Raw genomic sequence first — 17,198 nt, forward strand, 5'->3', positions numbered from 1 at the left:
CTCCCGCCTCAGGCGACTGACTGTGTGGAGTTTGCACGTTCTCCCAGTGTCTGCGTGGGTTTCCTCCGGGTGCTCCGGTTTCCTCCCACAGTCCAAAGATGTGCAGGTCAGGTGAATTGGCCATGCTAAATTGCACGTAGCGTTAGGTAAAGGGTAAATGTAGGGGTATGGGTGGGTTGCGCTTCGACAGGGCAGTGTGGACTTGTTGGGCCAAAGGGCCTGTTTCCACACTGTAAGTAATCTAGTGAAAACTTAGAAAAGCAGTGGAATTATTGCGAGTAATCTAGTCAATTGTTAAGTAGTTAAATTAAAAAGTTAAAATGAAATTCTTTCAATATTGTATACCCAACATTAGAATGAGAAATCATAGGACAGGAAAAATAAATAGTTCCCACCAAACTCAGCCATTCTGTCAACCATACATAATCCATCATCCTACGGATTCTACTGCACTGTAACCTGTGAGGGGATGTTCAAAAGAAATGTCTATAATTTTAGACCCAACTTTATTAAGAATATTAACACAGTAAGATTAACAGAGTCATTCTTGGATTTAGAATCTTATGATATGGCACAAAATTTATTAAATTGAATTTCTGTAAGAATTGCAGAAAGGATTACTCAGATGTCCACAATAGTGAGTAATACCTCCACCATGCTAGTTAGTTATTTAAAATCAGGCTAAACCCAGATCTTAGTACTCTTCTTGGCAACTTTAACCACACGACAGTCAACTTCAGACACTGAATCTGTGCTGAGCTATTTAATTGTAACCACGACAGTGGCAAAGGTACAAAATACCTCAACTGGTGGCAAAGTGAGAGACCTTGATCACTGTCCAGGTATACCTGATTGAACCACACAGAAATTTCAAATGAAGACAAACGTGGGTTCAGCTCTGACACTTCTACAGTTGAACTACCTACTGACTCTATTAAGCTCACATACAAAGGCATTTGGGCGGATACTATCTCGCAGAAAAGTCAATTACTGTTACTCACTTTGCAGTGTCTGCTCCACTGGTGATTAGAGTGTTTATAAGAAGTTCATGTCCATATCGAGCAGCTATATGTAATGGAGTATTACCATTCTTATCTTCACAATCTATTTCTGCACCTTCAGAAGAAAAAAAAATTCATGAGCGTAAATATAAATAAACATGAGACTGGTTGTTTTATTTAGTTGTAGGATGTTTCTCTATCCAGAAAATGATCACAATTCCTTCCTCATCAATTCTTCCAATTTAGCAAATTATACTCAATCTTGGCACTGTTTACCATTAGCAAAACCAAATCTCCTGATTCATACCAACAAACCAGCCTACTTTCATTTGCATATACTGCTCATCTACACTTTTACCTGTGTTCAGACTGCCTCAACTCCATTGAAACTAGTACTCATCCTTTCATCATTTCAAACCCGATTTATTTTAATCTCTCCTTACTAGTGATTCATTGCTCAGCCTCAAACTAAACTTTCCCAAAAAAACCTCTCCTACCTATGGTAAGTCTTGCTCACTACTTACCTTATCACCTATGAGCTATATTTAAACTAATGCATTAAATTTAAAATCATTATCCTTGCCTTTCAATCCCTGACAGCTTCTCTTTTTAAATCTTGTCATGCTTTAAATCCTTTGGCTTTGTGCATTGTTTAGTTCTTTGACTATCACCACGTACCTCACCATTCATGCCTCCCAGTTTCACTGATCATTTATGTCACTTCATTTTGGTCTCCCTCTGCAAATCCCAATACCTCCACTTCCTTGTTCTACGGTGCCTTGCCTTGCCAAATAGCTACCATCAGTTCTGAGGAAGGGTCACCAGACTTGAAATGTTAAATCTGATTTGTATTCACAGATGCTGCCAGACCTGTTGAGTTTTTCCAGCAACTTTTGTTTTTGTAGGTAATTAGAATTACATATTCTAATTTTATCCCATAACTCCATATCCATTGCTCCAATTCATTGAAGGTAGCTATGGTTTTCATATTCTTTTATTTCCAATCAGATCTCAAAATTGTAAGGATACAACTGTTGCCTTGCTTCAAGATTATTTTTGGCAACTAATAAATGTAAGACAACGGAAACATTTATTACCCAACTTCAAAAATATGCTTTCCTTTGGACTCATATTCTGTATAACAAGCATTATATATGCGCTTTGAAATAGTTTTAAAGCACTCCAATTGCTTCTTTTGAGAAATTAGCTTTTGCTTTTAATTTTGCTAAGGAGATTAGATTGGTGATAGCAGAAAATTAAAGAAAACATATCAGTGTCTGTTGGTCTGTTTTTCAGAGAAACCTAGCTATCATTTCTATTGCACGTCATCAATAAAGTTCTTTATTATTCATCGAGGGAATGTGACTTTGCAGATATCTTTGTGCTGTAACTTATAGTTAAGTGGTCAGGAAATACAAGCTTGTGTGTGGAAATGTCACCTAAAAATAACAATCAGAGGAGCCTTATACAGGTTGGATAGGGCAAATTATTTATTTTTCTTGAGCTATGAGTGGTTTTGGCAGCAGCAGTGGTCACTAAAGCTGGGCAAGGTATCATTCCAGTAACAACACTTGTGAAACAATTCAGAGGGGACTGCATACATAGTAAAACTAGACTTATTCACCATTGGTAGTAGTAACATTATATTTTATATCACTAAAAATCTTGCATCATTATATCATACCTTTTAAAAGGTTAGACATTCACTGTGCTTTGACCTGTAATACAGTAATGAGCCTACTATTCTGATTGCTATCACATGGCTAGCATAGATTAACCAGATATTCAATGTTTTTTCTTACAATTTTATATATTTGTATTTTTTAAAAAAAATTGACTGCAACAAATCGGTTTGCTCAACCCCTCTGTATTAATTGACCGAAAGCTTTGCCACTGACTCAGGCCCTATGTTTAATCTAGTTCTTCTGCCTTGCTGGTCTCAATTTTATAAGGAACCAATTTGTTCATCAGCTCTATACCAGATTAAAATTAAATATACAAAAAGAATAATTTAAAATGCAGAGGAAGATTATATAGACAACTAAAGTCTTGAAATGCATAATAACTGATTTAATGAATGGGTCAGTTACCATTCTGAATGATGGTCTGTGACCTTGAGAATCTGCCATGAATTGCAGTCATGTGCAATGGAGTCTTCCCATCTTTACTCTACATCAGAATTAAATGAAAATGCATTATCACTAGGCCAGCAATACATATCAACACACATAATAGCCTGTACAATCTATTTTTCCATTATCACAAATTATTTAAATATCATTTAGCATAGATAATGACCAGAAAATTGAAACTGACAGCTTATTCATTCTTTATATTGTACAGAATCAAATGTCAGCTTTTTTTCTTTAACTGTGTTATCCAGAGGGTAATCCATGTAATGTAACCATTCAACTAAAAAAGATGGTATTCAGCGATGAAGAAAGCTCAATGCGCAGTGAATTACCCATCCACAAGAGAGATTCTTAAGTAGGTCAGGTATTCCACATGAGAAGTTTCTAGGTTCTACTACACACCATTGGGACCTATATTTTGAGGTCATGTTGCATTTTACTATGAACAGATGCATATTCCTGTTAGTTTTATTTGTCTCACTTCATCCATTGCAAAAATCTCCAGTGCCTTTACATGAAAACAGACTGCTTAGATTTCACCAATAAAAACAACTTGGAGGATATTTACTGGATGTGAGCAATGCATTTAAAGAACTGACAAACCGCGCACACATTGGCCTCAGGACTAAATAATAAACAGAAATTTAAATGCCAATAACAGACAAAACCATGACATTGAACCTCCACATTAACTCTTACATTCATCATATATTCTTCAAATATTAACTACTTCTGAAAGTAAGAGTCATTGACAGAATTAAATCTACTTTATGTAAAACAATTAAGTTTAAATCTGCCTCAAAAAAAAACCCAGAAATGGCTATATCCATAAAACATGATGAAATCAAGTTGCTGTAAAAGAAAATTCAATTGAGTGGGGGGGCGGAATCCATTTACTGAATTCCTGGATTCAAATTTTTCATTGGCTTATGGTCTTAAATTGTCCAAAGAATGTAAAGCTTTCAACATCTAAACAGTCTTGGGGTTAGTATCAGAATTAAAATCAATCAAGCCTTCAGGTCTAGTAAACAAGGCCGAGATTATATGAAGTGATACAGTTCATTGGAATAATTATGGCATTATGAAATGATATGAGGAATGTCAGAGAGAAATAGCATAGAGGATCAGCCTAATCATTTCAGGATATGAAAGCTGGTCCAGGTGTCTTGATGATTTCTAATGTAACACTCTATACAGAAATAGGGAAAGGTATGACAGTCTAACAGAAGCAGCAGATAGGTTCTAGATACCGCAAGGTATATGCTTTAGGCATCTACTGGTTCTTTGGTAAACCTATCCAATTTATGCTGTTTTTTTCCCCATGATCCCATAATGTTTTCCCTTCAAGTCTATTTCATTCTCTTTTAAAAGCATAGCAATATTTTCAGTCGAAAGTTTACTAGTCAGAAACATCAGTTGTCAGAAATTGCTTTTTTAAAACAAAAACGACCCAAGCAGATGGGTCATCAGTGTTTTATGAAGGGTGCAGAAACATAGAAGATATGGTAGTTGAATAAGTAAAACAGCTGTTATTACTGCTTTATAATACTTCATCACATTTTAATGTTTGATTTAAATATTTATATCTTTGGTGTTTTCTGTTTCACATACCTATGGTTAGGCATTCAAACCACAAATGTATAATTGAGAAATGACTCATTATCAAGCATTCTGGGTTGAGAGGTTACATTGTTTTACTATTAAAATTACAGCCCCTCCTCTCTTTGAGATACTTCAATACAGATCACTCATTATGTTAGAAAAAGCTTTGACACATTATGAAAGAACAGCAAGAGACAGAGCAATAAACTTTGACAGTCAACAACTATACACTAAATAGTAAAACATTAACAGAAATGATGGGTGTCTCTATCACACATTCTGGGGGTGACCACTGAGCAGAAACTGACATGGACTAGTCATATAAATATAGTGGCCACAAGAGCAGGTCAGGGACTAGGAAACTTGCAATGAGTAATTCACCTCTACTCCCAAAGCTTGTTCACAATCTGTAAGGAAGAAACTAGGAATTAGATAGAAAACTCACTCCATCACTAACATTTAGCAGTAGATGGCCTGCAAAGATTCATCAAGACTCTGTACACAGACCCAAATCCACTACTACATTTGCAAAGGATAAGGGTATCAGATACATGGGAACACCACCATGTGCAATTTCCCCTCCAAATTACTCAACATTCTAACTTGGAAATATACTGTCATTCCTTCAGTGTCGTTGGGTCAAAATCTGAGAACTTCCCCTCAGTACTAGGCATTGTGGAGCACTGTGGACCATCCCCAGCAGTGTTGGGAGCAGCAGTTCAAAAAACAGTTCACCAACACCTTCTCAAGGACAACTCGGAATGGGCAAGAAATTCAGCCTGACCAGTCAAGCCCATACCCCATCAATAACAAAATGAAAACCACAGATACATAAAATCTTTGTGAATGGAAAGATGAAGTTATGAAAATGTTACAATACCAGACCATTGTTTTCTTAAAAATGATATAGTATACAAATGGAATGTTAGAGCTATATAAATAATAAGTTATAACATAAGTAGAATTTCTACAGGGATTCCTCAATTTTGAATTCAGAATGAGCCCCAGAAAAATATTTATTGCTGCTTCTCCAGGCTGTTAGCTAAGTGTCTGCTAAATCTACTCAGTGTGATTGGGAATCCCTGAAAAATTATGGATGACTATGTTCAGTCTTTGAATCCTACTTTAGAAATTATTTCAAAACTGGCATGGATGCAGTAAAGACTTTTTTAAAAGCTACTAGGAATAAGCAGTTTTAGAGAAACTGAGCTATATTTCTTAGATAGAAGTAAATTCGATAAGTGTTCAAAGTTTTTTTAATGGACTTTGATAAGGTAAACTGGAAAAAAACTGTCAAATAGCAATAAATCACAACTTAAAAAATCATCAAGAGGTTAGGAAAAGTTGAGGGTTATTAGAACATAAACTCCCTACTTAGAGAAGTAGTGGGAGCAGAACTAAGATTAGCACTGAGTGAACAAATCAAAAATTTCAAGATGATTCATGTACAAAATTGATGGATAATGGAACAAAATGAATGGCTCTTTTAGAAATCTGGCACGTTTTATGCACCAAGCAGTTCCTTTTTATTCACTAAATCCTAATTTATATTGAACTTTTCCTCTAACATTTTACTTACACAAATAAATGTCTAAATTTGTCAGCAGTCAGACAGTGAAAACACCAACTCCTTCCCAAATTTTGTAGAAAATGCCATGCATCATGACAGGTGGTTTGACTATACTTTAGGCATCACCTTTGTCATACAGCCACTCATTACATTGGTGGTCTAGAGTTTACATTTACATTAATTAAAAATAGATCTAAGGAAAATTCTAAACAAAAATGTTTGATCTGAGCAATGATGAAAAAGGCCGTTTAAGGGTTTAGTAGACAAACATAACCCGGATAAAACATCCATATATCACCTTTCAAAGTTACCAAATCAAAAAGTCTATAGCCACAGATGAACTTTACAAGTTACCTGTTAAATATCAGAAATAATTGTAGGATCGATTAAAAATCCCCAACATCTAAAATACTGGATTAGACTCTGAATTTTTTCCAATATCTTAAATACTGAACAAAAGCTCTGACTTTCCAAAACTTTTAAGAGGTAAATGAAAACTGGAATGAGTTCTGTGAAGAATACACAAACAACTCTCAGAACTGAGATGGCTGTCTGGAACCATTGTTCAACCTGGAATTCCAATTTACACCTTGTAAGGCTGCAATAACTGAAACTAACGTTTACACTGCGGGCTACCTAGTACAGACACTATGGGACCTACAGAAACACTAGACATTCAGCTTGAGTCGAAATCCATTCAAAGACACCAGACATTCACTTCAATCAAAATCCATTCATACATACACTGAAGGATCAGGAAATCAATGGACTTCAGAAGAAACACCAGAAACACAACTGACACCACAGATTTGATGGGAGATAATGGGGCACACAGTTTATATAACTGCCGGCCCTGATCTCACCCAAGCGGAGAGTCTTTTTCAACACCAACCTCCCACACGGGCTTCCAGCCCTGATAAGCAGCTTCGGAACCAACCACCACGAAGGGCAAACCGAGAACTAAGAGCAGGGAACCTGAACCAAAGTCCTCATCGGAACAAAAGACATTTTTGAGGGAGAAGCGAACCAGAGCTTCCCGAACAACAGCTACCAGACACAGGCCTGTTCCAAACCGAGAAAACTGAGCGTAAGAACCTCAGAACCGGGCAGACTTTAAAAACTGTCATTTCCTAAGTGGCGTGTTGAAACTCTCAAGACCCTAAAGTTCCGATCTCTTTAGCAGGGAGAGGTAGACAGGTGGTGACAATGTATTGGGACCCCAAGGTTAGGAAGCCTGACTAAAGGTTCTGTAATTAAAACTGTTGTCTAGGTTCTAATAGTGTGTAATCTAGCTAATATGTGTATTTAATAGTATTGCTGCCCTGTGTATAGTTGTTGGTGTCAATTTCCTTGCTTATTGCACTTACCTATATTTCTTATGTTATACATACCTTTTGTACTGTAAATAAATGCATAGATGTTTTTGTCCTGAAATACCTGTCTACTATCTTCTTCATTTCACATTCCCTAAATAGGTCCAATGTCTAGAACCGGGATCTGGGGATGATTTGAACCACTTAAAAATCAGAAAATTACTGATCACAAACCAGAACACGATATGCTGCAACTACTTTGCACACAGAAAACTCTCAAATCGAGAAGTGCTGATCACTAGATAGTCTGCTTTTGTGTGATATTGATTGAGAGATAAATATTGGCCAAGGCACAGATACTAACTACCTTACCAGTCATTGCAGTCGTGTTGTTGGAACTTTGTATGTTAGCCACAGAGTATAAAGAAGACCTTGGTTTGAAATCCCAAGCTAATATCTGTGACAGTATAGGACTCCATCCATATAGTGCTGCAAAATCAGACGCCTACTTCTGAGTCACATTTGACTCGTACTGCTACCCACAAAGACCAAAGGTTGTCATCTGATATCACAATGGCTTCCTCTGTACTTTTGCATCTCAAAAGTTCATCACCAGGGTAAAATGAACTACAAAAAGCTTTATATCCAGATGGAATGATGATTAGTTATCCTCGAAACTTCAATTCTTTCTTACATTGGAAATAAATAGATAATTTCATATACTTCTGTTTACGACCCAATATCCTCAATATTCTTCTGCAACTTTGGAAACCGTCAGTCTATTCACTGTTAGAACACAGATTTCTGCCATTCTCTCTCTCGTGTAAACAAGATTGGCAAGTTTATGTTTCGATTTGATTAAGGGCCAGTAATCTTTTCTTTGTTTAAAGTAGTCACAGTTTAAGATCCCAGGTACTTGCAAAGAAAATAAAGCTACAAGCTCCCACAGCTTGGAAGAGAAACCAACAATACTAAATTGAAAATACTGCTTAATAACTTCCTTCAGCTCACTCTCAGTAGCAACGAACCGTCCATGATTCCCAGGTCTTCCTTTCAGTCCTAACCTTTTTCCACAGCATGCAACCACCACACCCACAGATATTCCTCAAGCCTTAACTTAGCAGCAGGACCTCTTCTGCTTCAGCACTGGCTGGCTCCAAACGAGAACTGACTCCTCTTTCGCAAATAAATTCCCAAATAAACTGAATCCAGAGCATCTTCTTAAATTCTACTCATCACCATGACAACATAGACTGCTCCAGGCTCCTTAAAATGACCTTAGTGGTGATTTTAAGCTACATTAGTTATAGCTCCCTTTGGACCGCTAGTACTACAAACCTCTCAAACACTACACACCTGCTTATTTATAACTTTCTTCTATTCAGGTTATATTAGGTAAACATGGTTACCATCTGAATTGTCATTTGTTTTAGGTGTTCTGGCAATCATTAAAACCCAGTATTTTAATTACTTTACCTTGCCAACTATTAACCTCTTTATTCTTCTCCTTGCCAACTATTAACCTCTTGAATCAACATAACTCCAGCCTTTTAAGTATAATAGACTTCAAAGTGCTTCAGTTATGTTTAATGTATTTTCAACTGAAAACTTTTAATCCTAAAACAAAAGAAACACACACACACCACAATTTAGATATCTACAATACCATTCAACAATGGGGACACACTTTAATTTCTAACAATAAACCAAGATTGTTTCAGGCAGACGTCAGAATAGGTCACATGATGGAATAGGTCCATTTTATCCTAAAGTAGAGTTGTGTCCCAAAAAACAGTAATCTTATAAAACTCATAACTGGAATAGCACAATATACAAAGCAGGTAAGAAATTAATTTAAACCAACGCTGCATTAGTTAACCTCAGGGCAGAGAGTTTCACTTTTTGTACAATTGAGAAAGGTCTAAACCTTAAGGGAAAACCATTGCCAAGATTGATAAGAGTAAGAGAACTCAAAATAAATAAAGTAGCAGCTGTTAAGATAAGTTTGGATTTTAAAAGTTGAAGATGGAAGTGAAGACTGAGGCTGATAAAAGTGTTGAAGTGTTGGGAAACAAAATAAACCAGAATGATTTCAACATAGCAGTTGTTGGGAAGGGCAGACTTAACCACTAATGGATATGATGAACCAATCAGCTACCAGACATATAATAGATGCATGCCAGACATAAGATTTTAATATTAAATAAGATGCCAGCTTTAGATCAATAGTGGTAATTTTATATTTCATTTATCCGTTCAATCCTATGAGATTTGACTACATAATTTGTGTTGACAACTCATTCAAAGATTGTTGCATTGTCAAAGACACTGCATTTTAGTGAATGTAAAAGATCCTATGGGCTATTTAAAGAACAGGGAGATCTTATGGAGTGCTGGCATTTCCTCAACTAGCTTTATTAAAAATAGATTATTCAGTCGTTCGTCATCTTGCTGTTGTTGATATTGACCGCTGTTTTTGTTGGTCTATCTTAGCTCCCGTGTTTGCCAACATTAAAGTAATCATTATTTGAGAAATAAACCGATTTGGTGCAAAGTGCTTCACACACCCTGAAGAAATGAAAGAGGTTACATAATGAAAGTTTTATTGTTCTTTTTAATGACATCGATTTAATTTTCAACACAAAATGAATTGATTTTGCTTTTAAATTTAAGCAAACATAAGATACAAGAACTGGTGCTTTATCTCACTGTTTCCATTTTTAGGACTAAAGTTTTGATTCAGTTTCAGGCCACAGATTCAAGTCTCATCTCTGTCCTCACATTATGTTTAAATATTTTCAATGTGGTTTCAACCAAGGATTTCATAAAACAAAATGAAAAACCCTCAACACAAGTTGACACAAACAGCTACTGGAGGAAACAGAAGATTCAGCCTGGTAAAATTACAGCACGCATCAAAAGTTGGAATTGAGATATTGCTGCAGCAAAGCAAAGGAACATCGATTCTATGCTACATTCAACAAATATTTCCTGGCTCAATATTGACATCCTTCACAGAATTATCAAATTTACAATTTTAAATATATGCACTACTATGTTTTTAGGAAAACCATACAAAATAGGATAAGATGGAGGATTCCTGATGAAGGGCTTTTGCTCGAAACGGCAATTTTCCTGCTCCTTGGATGCTGCTTGACCTGCTGTGCTTTTCCAGCACCACTCTGATCTAAACTAAGATAGAGGCAGTCAAGTACTGGATGAGTTACAGTTTAAGTGAAAAGCATTGCATAAGGCACTGGAGAAATCAAGCTTGGAGGTGAAGTAGAGTTTTGGTTCTGGTGGAGCTGTACTCTAATGGATGCTCTATAGGTTGTTGTGCTCGACCTTTTGTTTTGTCAAAAAGAAATCCAAACTCCCAATTATGTACTAAAAGGATGAAGTACTAAGATTTTGCAGTTAACAATGAAAGAATCCTACTACACAAGAGTCAAACAAGGCAAAAACTAAATAGCAGGGTTGGGAGAGAGATCACAGGCTCCAGTCCTTCCCCTCTTCCTAGCACCCTTATTCCTGCACCCGCACCCACCAACAAATGCCATCCCAGAAGAAAAATCAATTGTGGATGTTACCCACACTGTCCCACTTTCACAAATAGCAAGGTGATATTGCCCTTTCTCCTGATCTCGTTTTCTCACCTGTTCCATTGCTCCTTTCAATGACACAGAACACTTTAGCACTGCTCAAACCCAAGTGTCACATAATCACATTGAAGTGTGCTCTCTACAGCTTTATCATTATCACTGGAGTTAGTCCAGACCCATCTGTATGCATTTGCATCTGCTCTAGCAGGGTCAGGGCCTTATGATGGAGCTCGACCAATTGGTGCACATCTGTGCAGACAGTAGTGTCCCATCTGTTTCCTGTGAAGTCATAAATAGCCTATGCCCAGAGCCTGTTGATTCATGGAAAAGCAGTATTTGAGTAACAATCTAAACCTACCTGCACTGGACACAGGGCTCATGTTTGTTCAAATCAGCTCTGGGATTTGTCCAGAAGTATATGGAGTAAATTTTCTCTCCAAAGACTAAGACCATTTCTGATTTGTTTAGTAAAAGCAAAAATTATTATCTTTGAAATGAGCTTGAGCCTACCTTCCCCACTTCTGGGACAGGCCCCAGTGTTTTGCACCTTGTGTGCCTTACTCTCCTAGGCCTTGCTTTATTCAATTTTAGGTAACTATATTCTATATAGTAGAATCAGCGTAAATTATCAGGCAAAATATGGATGACTGTAAACTATAAATTATAAATTAAATGCCAAACAGAACTAAGACGGATCTCATGAATTGGCTTGTAGTCCATTCAGCCAAATGTCATCAAATCCAGTCACAACATTCTTCAAAACTCTGTCTTCCTCACAAATGTTTTCAATTCTTCTTCAGTGATTTAACATGATCCTTAAGTGAGAGCAGCACATAGCCAAGTTGGACTGCCCAGACACAGACTTCGCCAAAAACAGGACATGTCTGCAGAGCTTCACCAACTCTGTTTACAACAGTCTGGATGGTATCTTCAATACAATCTTATCTTCAAGTAACAGAAACACTTACAGCAACTATATCTTTGCTTACCTTTTGCTTCTGCACTTCGCCTTTATCTTCTTGATTTGCATCACTGGATTCATTACCTACTGAGCTCTGAGAGCTTTTCTATGATTTCAACCAGAAGTTTTATTTGCAATTTCAGTTTCCGCCTTAGTTTCCTTAGCAACTGGGAGTCAGTTTTACTTCATAATTAGAGCTTGTCTTGAAAGGTACAAGCTTTGAAACCATGATTTCATACAGGTCCTAAAGTTCAAATTGGAACTGGATATCAGAGGACGGACTACACCTGAGCTTTGAAGATCAGCTCAAAACAAAAAGGGAATGTGCAGCTTAGCACGGTTGATTTCAGTTTGAGGAAGGGAAGGAATCAAGAAGCAAAGATACTTCCTGTTTAATAAAGTTCTATATGATTCACAGCAGTAGCAAACAAGCATAATAACATTAGTCAAGGAGCTGATGATTGCAATGCAATGGTTAAGCTAGGTGGAAGTTGGCTCCATATTAACAGCAAGCACTGTTGATAGGAAGCTCAAAATTGAGGATTAGGAGAAATACAAGGGTGGAACCTCGCAACATGGCGACAGTCAACATGTGGATATTGAATAGGAACACATTTTGGTGGCCTGTTGACTACACAGATTTTGGTGCACAGAAACAGGCCATTCACATCAATGGTCTATGGTGACATTTGTTGCATCACACTCACATTCCAGCATTCTCTTCATTTAACTCTGCTCTTTTACTTCATCAGTTTGCCCTGGTTCCTCTTGATTGCATCTTTGCTATTTAGTTCAACTACTTTGGTGGTAACAAGTTCCATATTCTGCTCATCTTTAAGTAAAGACATTTCTCTGAAACTCCCTACAGGATTTATTTGTGACTATTCTATTAGTCCCTAGCTTTGGTTTCCAACCTCCATCTAACAACTCGAAACAGCATCTCTATAAAGGGAGAAAATAGTATGGAGACTCAGGCCCCAGCCTATTCACCTTTCCTGATAAACGTGAGAACTGAAAGATTACGTCATCCCATTTTTGTGCACCTACTCTGCAACTCATTATCCTTCCTCTTCCATGGAGAACAGAAATTTTTATTCATTCCCCTGATGTCACTGGATCAGCATTTGTTGCACATCCCTAACTGCCCTTGAGAATTTGATGGTAAGTTGGCTTTTTGAATTGTCGTAGCCCATTTGGTGGATCCTCAATAGGGAAGGAGTCCAGGATTTTGACATAGTGTCACTGAAGGAGCAGAGATATATTTCGACATCAGGATGGTGAATGGCTTTAAACAGAATTGCAGGTGGTGGTGCTCCCATGTATCTGCAGCCCTTTTCCTTCTAGGTGGCAGTGGTCATGGATTTAGGAGGTGCTGTCAAAGAGTCTTAGTGAATTTTTGCACTGCATCTTGTAGATAGTAATCACTGCTGCAATTGAATGTCAGTGGTGGAGTGACTGAATGTTTGTAGATGTGGTGCCAATCAAGCAGCTTGCTTTGTCCTGGATGGTGTCAAGTTTCTTGAATGTTTTTAGTGTGCATTTATCCAGACAAGTGGCGAGTATTCCAGTATACTCCTGGCTTGTGCATTGTAGATGATGGAGGCATGTTACTTGCTGCAAGGCTCTTGGCTTCTGACCTGTATCCAGTACTCCCCAGATATGGTCTGTACAGTGTTAGAATCAAATTCAACAATATACTGTATCTGCTTTTCAATTCCATCTCTCCAGAAATAAATGTGAGGTGATGCACTTGAGCAGGATAAACAAGGTAAGGAAATACATAATAAATGGAAGGACCCTGAAAAGTAGTGAGGAACAGAGGGACTGTGGTGTGCATGTGCACCAGTCCTGTTGGGGAACAGATAGATAAAGTGGTTAAAGAAGGCTTTTGGGATACTTGCTTTTATTAGCTGAGGCATAGAGTTTAAGAGCAGAGATGTTATGTTGGAACCATAAAAGAGAAAGCTAGAATACTGTGCACAGTTCTGGAATCCTCAACATAGGATGGATTCAACTGCACTAGAGAGGTGCAGAGGAGATTTATCAGGATATTACCTGTGCTGGAGAGTTTTCCTTATGAACAGAGATTAGATAGACTGGGTTTGTTTTGTTGGAGCAGAGAAGACTGAGGGGAGATAGGATTTTAGATGTGTAAAATTATGAGAGGCAGAGATCAGCCATGATTCTACTAAATGGCAGAGCAGGCTCAAAGAGCTGAATAGTCTACTGCTATTCCTATTTCTAATAGGATAGGCAAAAAAGAACTTAACCTTTTGATGCTGAGGGATCAATGATCGTGGGCACAGATTTAAAGTAAGGGGCAGGAAGCTTAGAGGAGATATAGGAGGAAAAACTTATTCTCTCAGATGGTGGGAACATGGAACTTACTGACGGTAAGGATGGTACAGGCAGAAACCTTTGTAACATTAGTATTTAGATGTGCACTTGCGATGCCAAGACATGCAAGGCTATGGCCAAGTGCTAGATGATGGATTAAAACAGTTAGATGCTTGATATTGACTGGTGCAGACTCAATAGGCTGAAGGGCCATTTTTTATGCTATGACTCTAAATGAACTGCTGTGCTTGGTCTCCCAGTTTGTAATTTTATTAAAAAGCACAGTTGTTTTTAGTGATTTTTCTATGTATTCCTGAATCACTTTATCTCTCTACTCTATTTGGATTTATGGACCAGGGAATATTTAACTGCTATATTCTTCCTACCAAAATATAACATCTCAGCTGTCATTGCAGCTGAGCAATAGCAAACCAGATGATGCCATAGAGTGGAAGCCCTGGACTATACTGAAATTGTCAATACTGCCAAAATGAAAACAGAATGTTAAACAGTATTGATAACTTTTGACCAATACTGTCTCGTGGAGGAGGTAGAACCCATATTTAACAGATTTAAATAGGCTTTGCTGGGAGAGGTGAGTGCAGTAGAGTGGAAATAATCTGCATAAAAATCTTGTCAAGGAAAAGGTTAATGAAGATTTTGTGTTTACAGAAATTGGAGGCTGAGGGGACCTTTTCGACTTTTTACAGATCCATTGCTGATTCCAAAACTGAAGTGTAACTGTTGCCAATATTTATCATAACACAATATATTAAACAATATATCGATTGACCTATTTTAAAGGATATGAAATATGTTACTGAATTAGAAAAGTAGATCCTCTTTAGTCACAACCTTAAACAAACTAAAGACTTGACAACTTGCAGTTAACTTTCACAGATATTTGCACTGATCCTTGAAAGCTAATTATATTTACAATTCAGACATCCAACCCTCATTTAAGAATAAGATTTAAAATGAAAGATGTACACTCTATATGTAGGAGAATAGAAATTACTCTTATCAAATGATCCACTTAATTTAACAGTTCTCAATATTAAAAAGTTGGTAAATTTTATTCTTATTTACTAACATTGCACATTTTTCCCCCTTACCTTAATGTTCACTTCTGCCCCATTACTGACCAAGAGTTCTAAACACAGTGCACCATGTGTTGAAGCAGCAGCGAAGTGCAGTGGAGTAAAGCCTTTCTCATTCACTTGGTTAACATTTGCTCCACAGTCAATGAGCTCATTCACAACTACATCCTGGCCATTGTAACAGGCCACATGAAGAGGAGTATTTCCATATGCATTTGGTTCATTAATCTGTGGAAGTACATAACGGTAATTAAGCACTGTGCTGTCAATCAATATACTTGCATTGCTATTACAGGTGGTACATCCCTAATCTGGCATACTCTGGTCCGCAATCTGGAGAAATTTTGGTTTTCCCTGTAGTGGCATCTGGTAGTTCTGCATCAATCAACATTCATAACACTTTTTGTTAATTTTACCCAGTTTTGGTCCCCTAAATTGAGTGTTTTGTGTCCAATTGGAAATTGTCATCCATTAGGCATGTGATTGATACAGGTTAAGGTAAGGTCTTTACTTTTAAAACGTTGGTGCATCAAATATATTTAACGTCCCATTGTACAACGAAGGTCTGATGCGGAGGCTGCAGGATTAGGGAGGCAAAGCTTGTAAAATATCATGTCTAAAGGTGCTAAAGAAACAGATATAAAATTTTAGAAATCATCAGAAATATTTGCACTATCAGCAAATTGTGTTAGCAATTCATTGTGCAGTCCAATGAACTGCTAACTTTCTAGGGAAACGTTAATCTAATTTAATAGTTGCAGTTATATTTTATTTCAAACTATTTATTTTGTAAATTCCATGCTTATTTTATTGGATATTATGATTATCTGCAAGTTATCGATGTTAAGTTATACAAAAATATGGAAAAAAGTTGGACATTTCAAATTGACCTGGGGAAATATGCAGCTATTTAAAGAATGACAATTAAATAAAGCCAAATAAAAAGTTTAGATTGGTTGAGATCTCCAGAAAGAAGAAACTATGGAAAACTGTGTAAAGGAAAGCACACACTCATATCATCCAGCACTTGAATATAACTCTAAGTCTCTTTTCAAAGATAGAATATATCTTATAATATGCAAATATAATTCAAATATGTTTTACAGAAGGAACATTCAGCTAATCAGGCAGAGTTTGTGGATAAGGAATCAGAGTCAATATTTTTAATTGATGACTTTCAGTGTTTCTATTTGAAATTCAAAGTGATTACCATCATTGAATTTCTCCACTATCAATATCCCAATGGAAAGGGGAATATCACTGACCAAAAACTGGACTTGTCATATGCATATTATGGCTGTAAGTCAGAGGCTAGAAATTTTGAGATTACCTCCTGTTGCCCGAGGACGTGTCCACACAGGTACCTATTTATAAGGCACAAGTCAGGACTATCATGCAGCATTCTCCACTTGCCTGGAGAGGTGCAGTTCAAATAATACTCAAGAAACCTGACACCATTCAAGACAATGAGCCCACTTGATTGGCACCCCATTCACAACCTTAAACATTCACTCCCTTCTACACCGATGCACAGCAGCTTTGTGTACCATCTACAAAATGCAATGCAGCAACTCATCAAC

General features: G+C 37.1%; 1 protein-coding gene across 4 annotated transcripts in view; it reads right to left on the bottom strand.

The window, feature by feature from the left end:
• Nucleotides 1-17,198, bottom strand: part of ankrd28b (ankyrin repeat domain 28b) — a 212,250-nt gene that overhangs the window by 59,345 nt on the left and 135,707 nt on the right. For all 4 annotated transcript variants that reach the window (XM_072575703.1, XM_072575701.1, XM_072575702.1 and 1 more), the window contains 3 exons: nucleotides 15,634-15,846; nucleotides 3,092-3,170; nucleotides 1,002-1,116 (listed from right to left, as the gene is read on the bottom strand). In XM_072575703.1, coding sequence (XP_072431804.1) covers nucleotides 1,002-1,116; nucleotides 3,092-3,170; nucleotides 15,634-15,846 — 407 coding nt within the window. The remainder of the gene's footprint in view (nucleotides 1-1,001; nucleotides 1,117-3,091; nucleotides 3,171-15,633; nucleotides 15,847-17,198) is intronic.

The sequence above is a fragment of the Chiloscyllium punctatum genome, chromosome 8, assembly GCF_047496795.1.
Source record: "Chiloscyllium punctatum isolate Juve2018m chromosome 8, sChiPun1.3, whole genome shotgun sequence".
Lineage (NCBI taxonomy): Eukaryota > Metazoa > Chordata > Chondrichthyes > Orectolobiformes > Hemiscylliidae > Chiloscyllium > Chiloscyllium punctatum.